This window comes from Gopherus evgoodei, chromosome 6 (assembly GCF_007399415.2).
Source record: "Gopherus evgoodei ecotype Sinaloan lineage chromosome 6, rGopEvg1_v1.p, whole genome shotgun sequence".
Taxonomy (NCBI): Eukaryota; Metazoa; Chordata; order Testudines; family Testudinidae; genus Gopherus; species Gopherus evgoodei.
In genome coordinates, this window is record NC_044327.1 from 1,849,732 (window position 1) to 1,866,801 (window position 17,070).

A 17,070-nucleotide genomic window follows, 5' to 3' on the forward strand; every position below is an offset into this window, starting at 1 on the left:
GATATCACCAGGCCCTGCTGCTTAAGGGACCAGAGGTAGTCCAAGATAGTGGGGATCAAGACCTGAGAGGGAGTATTATTCTGCGTTTCACACCAGCAGGAGAAACGTTTTCACTTGGCCAGATATGTTGACCGAGTGGCAGGCTTTCTGCTACTCAAGAGTATATGTTGTATCGGAGCGGAGCAGCGTAACTCCGACCTGTTTAGCCACGCAGGAGCCACACTGTGAGGTGGAAGGCCTGCAGGTCCGGGTGGCGAAGATTGCCATGGTCCTGCGTTATGAGGTCCGGCTGGAGAGGCAGAGTAATTGGGCTGGCTATGGACAGGTTGAGCAGTGTGGTGTACCAGTGCCGGTGACGTTCAGTGCCGTGAGTCCTTGGGCGTACTGGTGCGGTCCGGTGCCACGGAGGCGCTTCTGTTCACCGACTGACCAGCACTCGGTGCCAAAAGTGGAGGGGTGAGGGTTGCCTCCATGAGGAGCTGCTTAAGTCTGATGTCCCGCTCCTTTTTTGTTCTCAGCTTGAAAGCCTTGCAAATGGGGCACTTTGCCGTCAAGTGCAATTCCCTGAGGCACTTCAAACAGGAGTCATGCGGATCTCCTGTCGGCATCGGCTTGTGGCAGGCTGAGCACGGTTTGAAACCCGGTGAGCCGGGCATGGGCTCCAGCACCGGGTGCGGGGAAGGGGCTAGTCCCCGAACCCCCCTAACTATTACTAAACTAACTATGTTAGCAAATAAAAAAACTATATAACTATATATAAGGATTATAACTATATAACTATGTACATGATAACGAACGAGAACTACAAGTAGCTAGGGAAGTGGAGGTCAGTTAAGCCGCGCTCCACTGTTCCAACGACCGACATGGGCGGTAAGAAGGAACTGAAGTGTGGCTGGGTTGGCTGGGGTATATATCCAGTGCCATTGCGGCGCCACTCCAGGGGGGGCCCAGCCAACCCACCGAGTGTTGCTAGAGTAAAAAGTCTTCCGACGAACGTGCATGCGGTGCGTGCACACCTAACTGGAATGAATATAAGCAATCACTCGAAGAATATCTTTTATTGGACCAACTTCTGTTGGTGAGAGAGAGAAGCTTTTGAGCCACATAGAGCTCTTCTTCAAGTCAGGGAAAGGTACCCTGAACAGCACACCTAAATGCAAGGCAGAACAGATTGTTTAGCATTAGTAGTTAGCACATGTTCTAAGGCACCATTCAAGGTGAAGTGACCCACTAACACCTCTGCAGTCGTAAGACAAAAAGAGTGGTACCAGTGCATTGTTGTAATAAACCAGGGGTCAGCAACCTTTCAGAAGCGCTGTGCCGAGTCTTCATTTATTCACTCTAATTTAACGTTTCACGTGCCAGTAATACATTTTAATGTTTTTAAACGGTCTCTTTCTATAAGTCTATAATATATAACTAAACTATTGTAGGCAAAGTAAATAAGGTTTTTTAAATGTTTAAGAAGCTTCACTGAAAGTTAAATTAAAATGCAGAGCCCCCCGCACCTGTGGCCAGGACCTGGGCAGTGTGAGTGCCACTGAAAATCAGCTCACTTGTCGCCTTCAGCACCCGTGCCATAGGTTGTCTACCCCTGTAAGAAACCATTAATCCAGGCTCTCTCTTCAGGCCATGATTTTTATAATGTCTAGCAAAGTAATGAATTTAAGCTTCCAGGCTTGTCTTTAGAAAGTGTGCAGGTTTCCTTTGAGGATGAGGGTTGGTAAATCAGATAAGAGTGATTGCTTTCTATTACAATATTCCTTCAGTAAGAGTGCTGTGGCCTGATATGAGGGGTCTGTCTGGGTGCTTTTGTTCGTGTATTTTGGGTTGGGTTGGGTTCAACTTAACAAGGCAAACAGACATCTCTCCAACATCACCTACAGTACTATAAAGAACTCAAAGACCAGCCCACATCACTAATTTACCTTGGAACTCAAGGATATCATCAAATCCTTCCCCAAACAACTCCAAGAGAAACTACATACCCATCCTCCATGAACCCACACCAGGGACCTTCTACATGCTTCCCAAGCTACACAAACAAAGGAACCCAGCCAGTCCCATCATATCTGACCACAGCTCTCTTACTGAATGAATGTCGCGACTCCTAGAAACCATCCTCAAACCACTCACCACACAAAGGGCCAGCTTCCTCCAAGACACAACTGACTTCCTCCACAAACTCTGCAATATTAACAACCTCCTTCAGAACACCATCCTCAACACCACAGATATCACCTCCCAATATACCAATATCCCTTACAATGACAGCATAGCTGCCTGTCTCAAATATTTACAAGACAATGGACAACCAAATCCATTTCATCCTCATCCACAAAAACAAACACTTTGTCCAAACCATGGGAGCAGCCATGGGTATTAGGATGGCTCCCCAATATGCCAATATCCTCTTCATGGCCACCTTGAAGAAGATTTTCTGGATAAATGCATCACTAAACCAATGATATACCTGAGATACATCCATGATATTTTCATCCACTGGACAGATGGCTTAAACTCTCCCATACATTTCCACCACAACTTCAACAATCACCCCGTATCCATTAAACTCTCTTTGGAACACCCCCACACCAGCACCAGCTTCCTGGACACCATGATCAGCTTCAACAATGGAACCCTACAGACAACAATATGCAAGAAACCCTGGATCAACACACATCTTCATATATCCAGTCCAACATGCCAAGAAATCTGTTATCTATAGCCAGCCATTTAGATTCTGCAGAATATGCTCCAGGGGGAAAGTTCAGAATATACACCTTAATATCGCCTTCACCAAAGAAGGACACTCCACCAGAGAAGTAGATTGCATCATGAAATGGGCCACCCAAATACCCTGAGAGAACCTGTTTCAATACAGAAATAAAAACCTCTCTGACTGCCAGCCCTTAATTGTCACCTACCATCATATGCTGGAACCCATATCGGTATCATAGAACAACTACAACCCATGCTTAATTGGGACCCCATCCGGAGACAAATCTTTCTGGAAACCCCACTTCTGGCCTTCAAACAACTCCTCAGCCTCTCCAAGCTCACCAATGGAAGTATGCTCCCCACAGACCAAGACACAACAACACCACACTCTGCCAGAACAGGTGCAAAACCTGCCGACATATTTGCACTGTTACTATGATCAACACGTCCCACAACACATCTTTCAAGATCCATAGATCCTACACATGCCTATCACAAGTCAAAATGTGCTGTACCTCATCTAGTGCACTAAATGCCCCAGTAACAACTATGTGGGTGAAATCAGACAGACTGGAATAAACTCTCACAGGAAAGTGATAAACCACCCTATCACCTGTGGGTGAACACTTTTCACAAAGTAATCACTCTATATCTGACCTATCAGTCCTCATCCTAACAGGGCACCTGCACACCACTTTCAAAAGATGAGCCTGGAAGCTTAAATTCATAATTCTGCTAGATACTAAAAATCATGGCCTGAACAGAGGCACTGGATTTATGGTTTATTACAATAACCTGTAACTCACTACCCCCATCTTTTTGTCCTCTGGCTGCAGAGGTGTTAATGGGCCACTCTACCTTGAATGGTCTCTTAGAATTTGTGCTAACTACTTATGTTAAACAACCTGTTCCACCTGGCATTTAGCTGTGACCCTCGGAGTACCTTTCCCAGACCTGAAGAATAGCTCTTTGTGGCTTGACAGTTTGTCTTGTCCAATAAAGAGATATTACCTCATCCACCTTGTCTCTCTAATATCCAGGGACTGACACAACTACACTGCATACAGGAAGTGTAACAAGATTCCACAACAACGTAATTTGGCTATACTGTTCAGCTGTATTAAGCGTTTAATGCCATATAAAATATTGACAAGTACTGCATGTGCACACAGTGCAGAGCTCCAGTTGCCATGGGGACCTACCATCTAAACATTCCTACATTTAAGTCTCCAAATTAATGCAGGGTTTTCCATAATAATGCTGGATTTTGTGAATTATAAATCACCAGACATTCTCTGGGCAAGGCATGTGTAGGTGGCTACGCTGGTCACACACAGCTCACCCTGCAGGCACTAATGAGGAGACAGCAATGTTAAGGAACGTTTCTAGATATTGTCCTCCTGATGCTCAGTCCTACTGGCCCACATGAACACATGGTAGGTGTTTGGGGCTAATTTTCCAGAACTAGGCGCTGAATCCACCAGCTGTTCACTTACTTCTCCACCAATCATGGCCAGTGCAGTCTGCACACACAGAGAAGGGAACTGAACAGCAGAGCCAGTGCTGCTCCTCCACGGTTCGAGGGCTGGAATGGGAGCCTCTGAAGATTAACAGAGAAGATTAAGGCTATTTTCCAAGTCAGCAAATAAAACAAACATTACACCTACACCCTTTGCCACACATGCCTCATAAAAACAACGGAGGTGTGTTGTACGAGTACATTCTGTTGTAAGAGTACCAGCGCATGATATGAAACAGAACTGAGCTTGGAGACCATTTGAGTCCAGCATATAGCAAATGTAACAAAATGGTAATTTTCAGTAATATGTATATGAATCCTATGTATGCCTCAGTTTCCCTCTGTACTTTGCACTGCTATCCACTGGGGGTGAAAAGCTTGTCTCTCCTCTTGGCGAAGAACAGTAGACATGAGGTGTACACGTCCCCTTGCCATTTGGGGTGCAATGAATGGGTCATCAAATAACTGCCTGGAACCTGCTGAAACTGACCCACATCAATGGAGAATCCAAGAGACAGTGGGAAGCCCCAGCTACCAGAATGTTCACACCTAGCTAATGAGCAGAAAGGAGATTTTCCCTCACCTCTCAGCAGGGAAGCCAAGCCAAGGCTCCAACTTTAGAACAATGAGAAAGGTGCCGGATGGCGGAGTTAAGTGCTCCCTTTGAAGAGACACAGAGCTCTTACCTGGGACTGAGAAAGGGGCAGAGAGAGAGAGTGAATGTGCACGAGTAAGCCTGGAATGGAGGCCATAGCAGCTTGGCTGGCTGATCACACTGTCTTAGCCAGATGGACTATGTCTTAACTTTTACTTCTCTTTGCTAATCTAAGGACTTTTGGTGCCCTGTATCAGTTGAATACCAAACACTACTCTGTTTGCAGGGCTGGCTTTGGTGAAAATGGTGCCCTGGGCAAACTTGTATTTTGGTGCCATCTCTCCCATCATCACCACTGGTTCCTATGGGCTCCTCTCACGCCTACCCCATCGCCTCCGGGCCATTACCTATACTTCATATGGAGTGTCCACAGGAAAGTCCATTCAATGTAGATGGGCATCTCCCATGGTCCATTGTGATTTAAGTGTCCCTTGATAAGCCACTTACTTTGACTAGTCCCTTCAAAATGTATTGGCCAATTACCTTGTGGGCGTTACCCCAGGAGCAAACATTTGAAATACAGGTATAGAGCCAATACTCAACTTCAAATACAAAAATGATACATGCATACAAATAGCATAAACATGTTCAGCAAATCATAGCCTTTTCATAGACATCTTACATGCCACATTTTGTACAGATCTGTTGCAAATATGTTTTAGTCAGATAAGGTCACAATGAGTAACTGCTACAACTGGCAAATTCCCAGGCCACTGTCAGCCTGTCACTCTGAAACCCGTCATTATGTCAGCAGCAGCGCAGAAGAAAGGGTGGCATGATATATGGTGTATTGCCATACTTACTTCTATACTGCTGCGGTGGCTTGTGGTGCCTGGCGCTTGGCCTGCGCATCAAGGCAGGCTTCACGCTGTCACATGGGGGCTGCATCTTGCCAGAGCCCACGGCCCTCCTGCAGCCCCTAGCCACTCCTGGCTCACCACAAGCATTTTGACAGGAAGTACCAAGCAGCAATAACAATAATAATAATAATACAAGTGTGTGGGGGTGGGGTGGGGGGGGAGTTTGAGAGACAGTGAGCGCACTGTCACTTTAAGTCCCCCCTACCTCCCTGCCCGGCCCGGCTCTCGCCCCCACCCCAACTCACATAAAAGTTTTGCTCCTCTTGGCCTCTGCCGGAGATCAAGTGATGCAAGGCCTCAGGCAGCTAGGGACTCGGCTCCGTTCCCGGCAGCAAGCCGTGTCGCTCTGGGATTCCTGGGGCTGGGGCAGAGCCAGAGCCCCCAGCTGTCCAACTGAAGAGTGAGGGGCCAGAGGGGTGGGGAGAAGCCTGCCAGTCCCACATGGGGGTGGGGCTGGGGAAAAGAGAAGTCTGGTCACAGCCAGCCAGGGGAAGCCTGAGCCCCTTGTGGTGCCTCACTGGCTATGGCACCCTGGGCGTGGGCCCATTTGCCCAGCCCTCAGGCTGGCACGATCTGTTTGGAAAAGGCTGCCTGGAGTCACTACAAATACTTGAGGAGGGTCACTGATCCCTGAAGGGTGTACAAGTCTCTACCAGGAGGCTCTCTCAGGTGGACTCTCTGGGCAGAACTCATAATGCAAACAGGCGTGCTGGAGCCCAGGGGCTCAGTCTCAGAGGTGGTGATGCTCCTGGGCCTACCTTGAAGGAAGAGTGGGACCCTTTGGGGGTCTGGCACACTGAAAGAAGGGGTTCCTCCAAGAGACTATTTAACAGCTGGGGCACAGCATAATTCCTGCAGATCCATGATAGCAGCTGCGAGAGGGTGGTGGGGTCTATGGGCTCAGCTGAACATTTGTTCCATTAGGGATAAAGGGGCAAAAGTAGGTGAGCCCCCAATACCACTTCTGTCTTTTGAAAGCCACTGAGCTTGGCCTTTCATTTCAAAACACAGCTACGGTCTTTCTTTTCTTTAAAAATTAGATACATTCAGATACGAATCAGTACTTTAACAAAGTCCAAAGAGCCAAGTAATGTGAAAAGCAACATCATCAACTTGCAAGGTCCATGCACGTTCTTATACTTCAGCTGGCTAGTTAAACTGCAGGACAGATCCATGACAGCCATCAGTTCCTAAGCTAGCCATCTTGATGGGTATCTTACACTCACCCCAAAGGTACTTCAGTATCTGCCCATCAGCCAGCTGCAGAGCTATTGCTCGGGTCTTCGGATTACAGCACAGGCTGATCACATCCCCATCCACAGGCACAGACAAACTAGAAAAAGTACATGAGAGAGAATGTTACAATGCTACAGTGGATATGCATCCAGTGTAGAGGACATGCCTCTACATTTAATAAGGTGGGAAGTGAGCGGCTAGCAGGCACTGTTTCTGGTAGTACTAGTTGGAGTGAATGGATAGATAACACATTAGTCTCCATAACAGCTCTCTGCAGAGTGATGTTAAACTTGCACCAATTCAATTAATACTATGAAGAAGAGTACAAGTCCTGGCCCCAGCCCTCACTGGCATCCACTGGCTTGGAACATGTGCCTGCCAGCAACACTTCACTGATCATGGGGCACTAACTACTCACTCTCATCATGAGTCTTGGGATGTACAGATGGGCATGTTTTAACCCCCATTCCTAGCACACAGCTGTTGCACATTCGGACACAACTCAAACATGGTTCTGACCTGCCTACATCACAGGACCGCAACATCGGGCACTGCCAGGTTTCAGTGGGTCCCCAAATAAATGGATTTCTACAACATACATGGGCACGTCTGCCCATGTTTCAATCCAACACCCTTTGAATCTAGCAGCTTTAGAAGAAAGAGAACTCAGGCTAAACCCATCAGTAGACAATGGGCACGACTACAAAACATGGAGCTTTCCCAGCAAGATACCTGGCTGTGGGGCTCACTGAGAGGTGCCTGGAGCATGCTGGGAAGGCAGAGGGGGTTGCAGCTATAGTCCTCTCATTGGTCAAAAGGAGCCATTACTAACTTTTATAGTAACATGAGTTTTTTGAGATGTTTTGTCCCTACAGGTGCTCAATCATAGGATGCATGCACTTGTGTGCTCTCAAATTGAGAATGCAAAGCAGTGTGCATAGTCCCGCGCTTGTGGAAAGCAGTACCTCGTGTCCCTGCACAAGGGCACGTAAGGAGGACATTTAACCTGCTACCAATTGGTTCCTTCTTGACTGTGAAGCACAGCTGAGGGGGAAAGACGACAGGAGGTGGAGCACTCACAGGGACAAAACACCTTGAAAAACTCAAGTTACTGTAAGTTAAGTAAGCTCTCTGTGTATATGTCCCTATGAGTGCTACCCTGTCAGAGACTCCCAAGAAGTAATCCAGTGAGAGATGGTGCTCAGGAGGTAAGTCTAAGGTGGTTTGGAGGACTGTGTCACCAAAGGCAGTATCGTCCCTGGAAGGAGGAACAGCAGCATAATGCTTGGCAAAGGTATGGATGGAAGACCAAGTCTCAGCACTACAAATTTCTTATATAGGAATACCCTTTAGTAGAGCTATAGAAGTAGACAGAGCTGTGGTGGAATATGCTGTCACAATGCAGGATTGCATCCCAGTCTCTCTGGTCAGGCCAAGATTTTTAACAAATATAACAGGAGGAAGCAGACCCCACTGGGGCTAGAGATTGCTGCATTAGAAGGACCTTGAATGTAGCTCCTCTATCATTCCATGATCTGCCTGTACACATCTTACCCGCAGACAGGGTGTGGGTGCCTCCAAGGCAGCAAAGGCAGTTCGAATGCATGCCACTATGGGGAAAAGACCTGTGGCAGGTCTGGCGGGGCTTAAACCCCAAGGTCTTTGGCATAACCCAGGAGGTGGCAAGCCCAAGTAAAAGAGGAGAGAAGGGATTAGCTTCCTTCTAATCACAGCTATAAAATAAACTAAGTAGAACAAAATAACTAAGAAATGGAGAAACTGAAGGACGTAGAATCAGCTGGATGCACAATCGCTCTGTCTTGAGCTGCGGGCACTTGAGAAGGAACTGCATGGCGACTGGTCCTTACATGCCCTTGTTAGGAGGCACAAGGTGCTGCTTTGTGCAAGCATAGGCCCAGACACCCTGCTTTGCATTGTCTGGTTGAGTGTGCACAGGTACGCCTATGGTGCAGCACCCATAGGTGCAGATACTCAGAAGAGAAGCAGATATTCTGATCAAGCGCCCATTCAATTTTACTACCCCCAAGTGGTAAAGTTAATTCTGGTGGCTCAGCTGCCCCCCCGGCATGAGCAGTGGGGACCCTCAAGTTGCTTGGACAGGCCACAGAATCCAGTACAAACTACCAGCTGGGTGTGGCAGCAGGGAAAGATTCTTGGCTACTCCCAGAGTGGGATGAAGCTCAGGGCTGAGAGGAAATGCTGGACTGGCATCCCTGAAGAGCCAAGTCCCCTATTTAGCTTCTTGTCTCCATGCCCTGAACGTGTCTGGCCCTGACCCAGTGGGAGCTCCCCTGGGAGAAGCATGACACCGCCTTGTGCTCCATACTCATTCAACAGCATCTCTGCCAAGACCCCAGTAATGTGCTGAACCTAGGGGCACATGGACTCTTGTATTACAGAGCCATTTCTAGCATCCCCGTCACCGCAGCACATAGATATCCAATCTGATGCGATACCTTTTGCCAAGAAATCCCCACGATGAGCCACAACATGTCAACAGTAGGGAGGAGCCTGGTAGCACCCAGAGTTTACGAGGTGCACTGCCTCACCAACAGAAGACAGCCAGCACCTGTACCACAAGCCCATCCCCAGCCCCTGGAGCATAAGAATATAAAGAATGACCATACTGGGTCAGACTAAAGGTACATCTAGCCCAGTATCCGGTCTTCCAACAGTGGCCAATGTCAAGTGCTCCAGAGGGAGTGACCAGAACAGGGAATCATCAAGTGATCCATCCCCTGTTGCCCATTCCCAGCTTCTGGCAAACAGAAGCTAGGGACATCATCCCTACCTATCCTGGCTAATAACCATTGATGGATCTATTCTCCATGGACTTATCTAGGTTTTTTTTTAACCTTGTTATAGTCTTGGCCTTCACAACATCCTCTGGCAAGGTGTTCAACAGGTTGTCTGTGCGTTGTATGAAAAAATACTTCCTTGTGTTTGTTTTAAACCTGCTGTCTGTTAATTTCATTTGGTGACCCCTATTTCTTGTGTTATGAGAAGGAGTAAATAACACTTCCTTATTTACTTTCTCTAACCAGTCATGATTTTATAGACCTCAATCATATCCCCTCTTAGTCATCTCTTTCGAAGCTGAAAAGTCCTAGTCTTATTACTCTCTCCTCATATGGTAGCCATTTCATACCCCTAATTATTTTTGTTGCCCTTTTCTGAAACTTTTCCAATTCCAATATATCTTTTTTCAGTTTGGTTGAACACATCTTTACACAGTATTCAAGACTGCTGCTGCACATTGAGTGGAGGTTTTCAGAGAAGTATCCACAATGACTCCAAGATCTCTTCCTTGAGTGGTAACAGCCAATTTGGACGCCATCACTGTAGATGTATAGTTGGGATTATGTTTTCCAATGTGCACTCCTTTGCATTTATCAACACGGAATTTCATCTGCTATTTTGTTGTACAGTCACCCAGTTTTGTGAGATCTTTTTGTAGCTCTTTGCAGTCGGCTTGGGATTTAACTATCTTGAGTAGTTTTGTATCATCGGCAAATTTTGCCGCTTCACTGTTACCCCTTTTTCAAGATCATTTATGAATATGTTGAATAGGACTGGTGCCAATACAGACCCCTGGGGGACACCATTATTTACCTCTCTCCAGTCTGAAAACTGAATTTATTCCTACCCTTTGTTTCCTACCTTTTTACCAGTTACCAGTCCATGAGAGGACTTTCCCTCTTATCCCATGACAGCTTAGAGGCCTTTATTCATTTCTAGAATCACTTGCAAGTTTTCATAAGCAGCACAAGGAGTATAAAGCTCCTTTCCAGTACCGGAGATGTAGGCATCCTCCCTCGGCCTCAGGACCTCCAGTCAGATGGTGGATGATGGAGTGCATTGCAAGCTGCCCCTGGCTGACTGCCAAGAAGGTGTCATCCTGCAGCCAGGTGAAAAGTCGGAATGTCAGAGGATTCACCTGCTTGCCCTCGCCGCAGCACACCTCGACTCTGTACGATTGGAAGAAAGAGATTGAGAGTCAGTGTCAATGTGCCAGTCACACCCACCATCATTACCTGGAGAAGAGAGCCATCCCTGGCACGCCAGACAGCAAAGGGATAGAAAAGGTTACTAACCTGTCCTGTAACTGTTGTTTTTCCAGACATGTTGCACATGTTCATTCTGCTTCAGGTTTTGGTGCACCCAGCGTGCATCGTCGGAGATTTTTCCCTTACCAGTAGCTGTTGGAACAATGCTTGTGCTCTCTGCCACCTTGTGCTGCTGAGCAATGGTATAAAGGGCAGAGTCACTCCCGACTCCCCACAGCACCTTCTTAGTTGACAGATGGTGCTATACAGGGGTAGGGAGATGGGACATGGAATGGACATGTGCAATACATCTCAAACAAGGGTTACAGAACAGTTTAACAACCATTTTTCTTCTCCGAGTGATTGTGCATAACCACGCCACTTCAAGTGATGCACACTTGGTGAATTCAAGTGATGAATTCAGAGGTGGGATTGGAGTCTCTCTGAACAGTGATTGTACAATTACATGTCCAAACCTGGCATTGTCTCTAGAATGTTGAGATATGGCATAATGAGATGCAAATGTATGTACTGATGACCAAGTGCAGTTCTACAAATGTCCTGTATAGGCACTTGAGTTAGATAAGCATCAGAAGCTGTGTGCCATCTCATCAAGTGTGCTACCATGCTACTTGGCAGAGTCACATTGGCAATGAGCTAACACAAACAGGAAATCCATGACAAGATTCTCTGAGTCGAGACTGGAGTACCCTTCATCCTGTCCATGACTGCCATAAACAGCTATGAGAATGATCTAGTTCTGTCCAAGTGAAAAGCTAATGCTCTCCTGACATCCAATATATGGGCACAAGGCTTAGGAAAGAAGGCTGGTAGTTACACTGCCCAATTAGTTTCTCACTTGATGTCACTTTGGTCAGAAACTTAAGATGGGGCATAAGCATACTTTTAAAAGTGTCCTTTAAAAATGTATACAGTGGGTCAGATACCACGGCTTGCAATTTTCCTACTTGTCTTGCAGAGGTAATTGCCACCAAAAAAGGCTACTTTAAATGAAAGATGAAGCAACGAACAGGTAGCCAGTGGTTCAAAGGGCAGACCCATCAGCGTTGTCAACATCAGATTCAAATCTAAAGGAGCAATACAATCCTCTACTTGGGAATGATAACCAGGCTAGACTCTTCAAGAATTTGAGTGACATCAGACTAGAAAAAACTGAGTGATTAGCAATTGGAGGGTAGAAAGCAGAGATAGCTGTTAGGTGAGCCCTGATGGAACTAACAGGAAGACTTTGTTGTTTCAGGTAGAAGAAATACTCCAGAATATGCTGTTTAGCAGTGGTCTCCAACCTTTTTGGCAGGCGGGCGCCAGCATTTAGGCAGCAATGCCTCTCGATGACGCCGCTTGCCGTCGACAAGCGACGTCATCGAGAGGTGTCCCCGCCGAAATTCAGGAGTGACGCCTCTCGATGACATCGCTTGTCGACAGCAAACAGCATCAGCAAGAGGCGTCGCTGCTGAAATTTGGGGGTGATGCCTCCCGATGACATCACTTGTCAGTGACAAGTGGCGTCATCGAGAGGCGTCCCCACCGAAATGCCGGCGGGTGCTCTCCCGGGGGCTAGGACGCGGGCGCAGTAAGATGCCCCCGCGGGCGCCATGGCACCCACGGGCACCGTGTTGGGGACCACTGCTATATAGGAACCTGGCCTGGAGAAATCCCTTTTGTTGAGACCACAGGGAGAATCATTTCAACTTTAACAAGTAAATATACCAAGATGATCATTTTTGGCAATTCAAGAGGTTGTTTTGCACATCCCTTGAAGAGACTTCCTCCTAGGGTGTTACAGCCTGCACACTCCATGGTTATGAAGAGCAACTGGCATGGGATGAAGAAGGTGACCATGATCCTGTGAAACAGGTCTGCTTCTGGAGGCAATGTCAATGGAGTCCTGACTGAGAGACACAGCAGAGCGGAAAACCAATCCTGGCAAAGCCACGCCAGTGCTAGGAGAATCATGCGAGTATAATGCTGCTTGACTTTTAGCACCCTGGGGAGGAGTGGAACCAGAGGGGAACCATAAATGAATTTTGTCTTTCTAAGGCAACAGGAAAGCGTCTGTCAGAGACACTGGACTGTGACCTGCTCTTGAACAAAACTGCTGATGCTTTATGAATTGAGTTACAAAGAGGTCTATGTGGGGAAACCCAAGGCTTAAAATAGGTGTCTGACTGTATCAGGCCAGAGAGACCACTTGTGAAGACTAGTAAAGACCTGCTCAAGCGGTCTGCTGGAATGTTCCAGACAACCGGATGGTAGGAAACATTGAGGTGAATCTCTGTGTTCCAAACACCCAAAGGTGCATCTCCTCTTGGCATAAAATATACGATATGGCCCCTTCCTGTCTGTTCATGTAGAACATGTCTACTAGTTCTTACAGATAAAACAGAAAATTCCTTCCCTTGATGTGGGGCAGGATAGTGTGACAACCTAGATCAGGGGTGGGCAAACTACGGCCCAGGGGCCGCATCTGGCCCTTCAGATGTTTTAATCTGGCCCTTGAGCTCCTGTTGGGGAGCAGGGTCCAGGGCTTGCCCCGCTCCGACGCTCCAGCCGGGAAGCAGCATTGAGGGCTTTTCCCTCTCTGCACGGCTCCTGCAAGCAGCAGCATGCCCTCCCTCCAGCTCCTACGCGTAGGGGCAGCCAGGGTGCTCCGTACACTGCCCCTATCCCAAGTGCCACCCCTGCAGCTCCCATTGGCCAGGAACCACAGCCAAAGGGAGCTGCAGGGGCGGCACCTGCAGATGGGGCGGCGCGCAGAACAGCCTGGCCGTGCCTCCATGTAGAAGCCGGAGGGAGGACATGCCGCTGCTTCTGGGAGCCTCCCAGAGCCTGCACCCCTGACACCCCCCAGCCCTGATTCCCCCTTCTGCCCTCTGAATCCCTCGGTCCCAGGCCAGAGCATCCTCCTGCACCCCAAACACTCATGCCTAGTTCCACCCCAGGGCCCACACCCTCAGCCAGAGCTCTCACCCCCTCCCATACCCCAACCCCCAATTTTGTGAGCATTCATGGCCCGCCATACAATTTCCATATCCAGATGTTTGCTCACCCCTGAGCTAGATGAATGGCTCTCAACTCCCTCATGTTTATGTAGAGAGCTAAATCTTGGCCATCACAGGGACTGTTAGTCTGTAGATTCCCCAGGTGGGCTCCCCAATCTAGGGCAGGAGCATCTGTAACCAGAGTCAGTATGGGTGGTGGGAGAATGAAGGTGAACTCCCACACATATGTTGGCTGGGTCCATCCATGAGTCCAAAGAGGCTAAGACTGCCGTGGGCACTCAGACCCACATGTCCAGTCACATATCAGGGAGTACACTGAGCTCAGTCAGCCCTGCAACTTCCTTAGATGAAGACTGGCACGCTGAACCACATAATACACGAGACCACATACAGAAGTCTGAGGCAGTTCCTTACAGCCATGGTTGGATGGGCTTTTACGTCTAATGAGATGGATGACAGTCTGGACTCTGGTTTACAGGAAGAAAGCCCCAGCTACAATAGGATACAGGACCACACCTATAAACTCTATTCTCTGAGCAGGGAGAAGACTGACTTTTCCTCATTGATCAAAGGCCCTAGCACTCTGAATACAAACTTGACCACACTGCATTCCACCTGGCTCTTGGACTGACCTCTCACCAACCAGTGGTCCAGGTATGGAAAACAGCAGAACTGTTTTTCTTAGGAACGGAAACCACTATGCATTCTGTGAACACTCACAGGGCCATGGATAGGCCAACAGTCAGGAATGTAAACTGACCATAAATCTGAGGAATCTCCTGTGGCTCTGATGGATTGACACACGGAAATACAAATCCCTCAAGTCAAGGGCAGCATACTAGTCACTAGGATCCAAGGAGGGGATAATGGATGCTATGATGACCGTGCAAAATTCCTTGCATATTTGTTTAGCTTTCTCAGGTGGGTTTGAGCCTTCATTTTGCCTTTGGAATTAGAAAGCAGCATGAATAAAATCCTTTCCCTCTGTGGAGATAAGGGATCTTCTCTATGGTTCCCAATAGCAGGAGAGACTCGACTTCCCAAAGGAGGACCTCCTGTGAGAGTGGCCTCTGTAAAGGGATGGATGAAGGGGACTGGGGGTGGGGAACAGAAATAAACTGAAGGGTGTGTCTCAATTCCACAGTGTTTAGGACCATCCTGTCTGTGTTAGTATGGGTCCAAGCACTTAAGTAAAAAACCTATTGGAAAAAACAGGAACAGAAGCTGGTGTAAGGCAAACTGGTAAGCTGTCTTCAACAAAAGAATCAGACTGCTTTGCATTTCCAGGCTGTCTGGACAAGCTCACTGCATGAGAAGTGAGGTGGTGGTGGTCTCCTCCTATGACTCTTCCTTTTCCTCCTAGTCTGGACAGGTTGCTACGGCGTAAAGGGCTCGAAACAGTGGAATGACTGATGGCAGAATTGCTTTTTAGAGAGCGGAGTACAAACCCCACAAACTTCAGCATAGCCTTGGAGTCCTTGCAACTGTGATTCTTATCAGTCTGCTGGGAAAATAGGGTCAGTCCCTCAATGGAGAGATACCCAATAGTCTGCTGGACCTCCAGAGGAAGACCTGATGACTGAAGCCATGAACATGTACACATTGTGACAGCAGAGGCTCATGGCCCTGGCTGCAGTCTCTCCAGGCTGCTTTGCATGGGACAAAGGTCCAAGCAAACAGTTTTCCCTTGTCCACTACTGCCAGACACTCGTTTGGCATCTCAAGTAACTTGTCTACAAACTTGAGAACATTGCCCCCGTGGAAGAAATCTTATCTTCCCAGCAAGGCTTGCTGAATTGAAATACGAAACTGCAGCCTAGCAACAGAATAATTTTTCCTAGTGAAAAGAGAGAGTTTATTTGCCTCTTTCGACTTTGGGGTAGAAACAGGTTGCCCAATGTGCTCTCCATCACAGCTGAGACCACCAAAAACCCTAAGGGGGTGTTGGAGTTGTACAAACACTCAAAATCCCATGAAGGGACATACCACCTCCCTCCTCAGTCCTTTGGGCCGTCGGTGGTAGAGAAGGCAGTGTTTGCCACAAAACCTCTGTGGACTCCATAATGGCCTCGTTAATGAGGAGGGCTCCTCAAGAGGGCTCTACTGAACCCAAAATATCCACCAATCAATGTGAGCTCTCCTAAACTACCTCCACTTGTATGTCCAGAGAGGAAGCCACCTTCTGCAACAGGTCCCGATATGCCCTGTAATCATCCTGAAGAGATGAGGACACACTGGACATACCAGGGAGGAGGAGGAGGAAGAACACAGAGCAAGTTGAGGTGGAACCTTCCTTAACTTCTCTGATAGAGATCTTGCTGGGGCACCCATCCTGCTGGGGCTGCTGCTCAGCACCCAACCCCATACTGAGTGTGACCTCACATGCCATCTCACAGACTATCCTGATGTCTATTTGGGGACCTGGAGGGAGGAGCTGGCAATGAGAGGAACCCCTCAGAGACTCCAGTATGGCCACTGGTAGGGCATTAGACCCCCATCTCTTCCAGACCAAAGATCCATGTCCCTCGACCAATGTGGAATCTCTGTTGTATACCAAGGGCGAAAATGCCTGGATGGAGAGTGACGTCATCTCTCTCTAGATCAAGACACATATGAGCCAATGTGATTCTGAAAATGAGCCCAAGTCACGTGACCAGAAGGACACGGTCCATTCCAAACATGTGACTCACAAACCCAAGTTCAGAAGGTGGGTTCGGAGTCATCCACCGATTGGAGCATTGCCCTTCCAAAGGCCGCATCGTCTCTAGCCTGCTTGGTGATTGCATAGTGCGCAGTGAAAGTGTGTGTGGAGAACCATGTCGCTGCTCTGCAGATTTCCTGGGTGGGAACCTGAGTCAGGAACACTGTTGAAGGGGCCTGAGCCCTGATGCATATTGATAAGAGCAGTCGGCACCTTCGTCAGGTTGTAGCACTCATGGACGCAGGGCGTGATCCATGACGAGATACATTGAGAGGAGACAGGAAGACC

General features: G+C 48.0%; 1 protein-coding gene across 7 annotated transcripts in view; it reads right to left on the minus strand.

The window, feature by feature from the left end:
- ELP1 (elongator complex protein 1) overlaps positions 1-17,070 on the minus strand; it is a 149,121-nt gene that overhangs the window by 81,177 nt on the left and 50,874 nt on the right. For all 7 annotated transcript variants that reach the window (XR_004000872.1, XM_030566039.1, XM_030566038.1 and 4 more), the window contains 3 exons: positions 10,807-10,980; positions 6,982-7,088; positions 4,218-4,321 (listed from right to left, as the gene is read on the minus strand). Coding sequence is in view for 6 of the 7 variants with exons in the window: in XM_030566039.1 (XP_030421899.1) it covers positions 4,218-4,321; positions 6,982-7,088; positions 10,807-10,980 (385 nt within the window). In the remaining variant the exon portion in view is untranslated. The remainder of the gene's footprint in view (positions 1-4,217; positions 4,322-6,981; positions 7,089-10,806; positions 10,981-17,070) is intronic.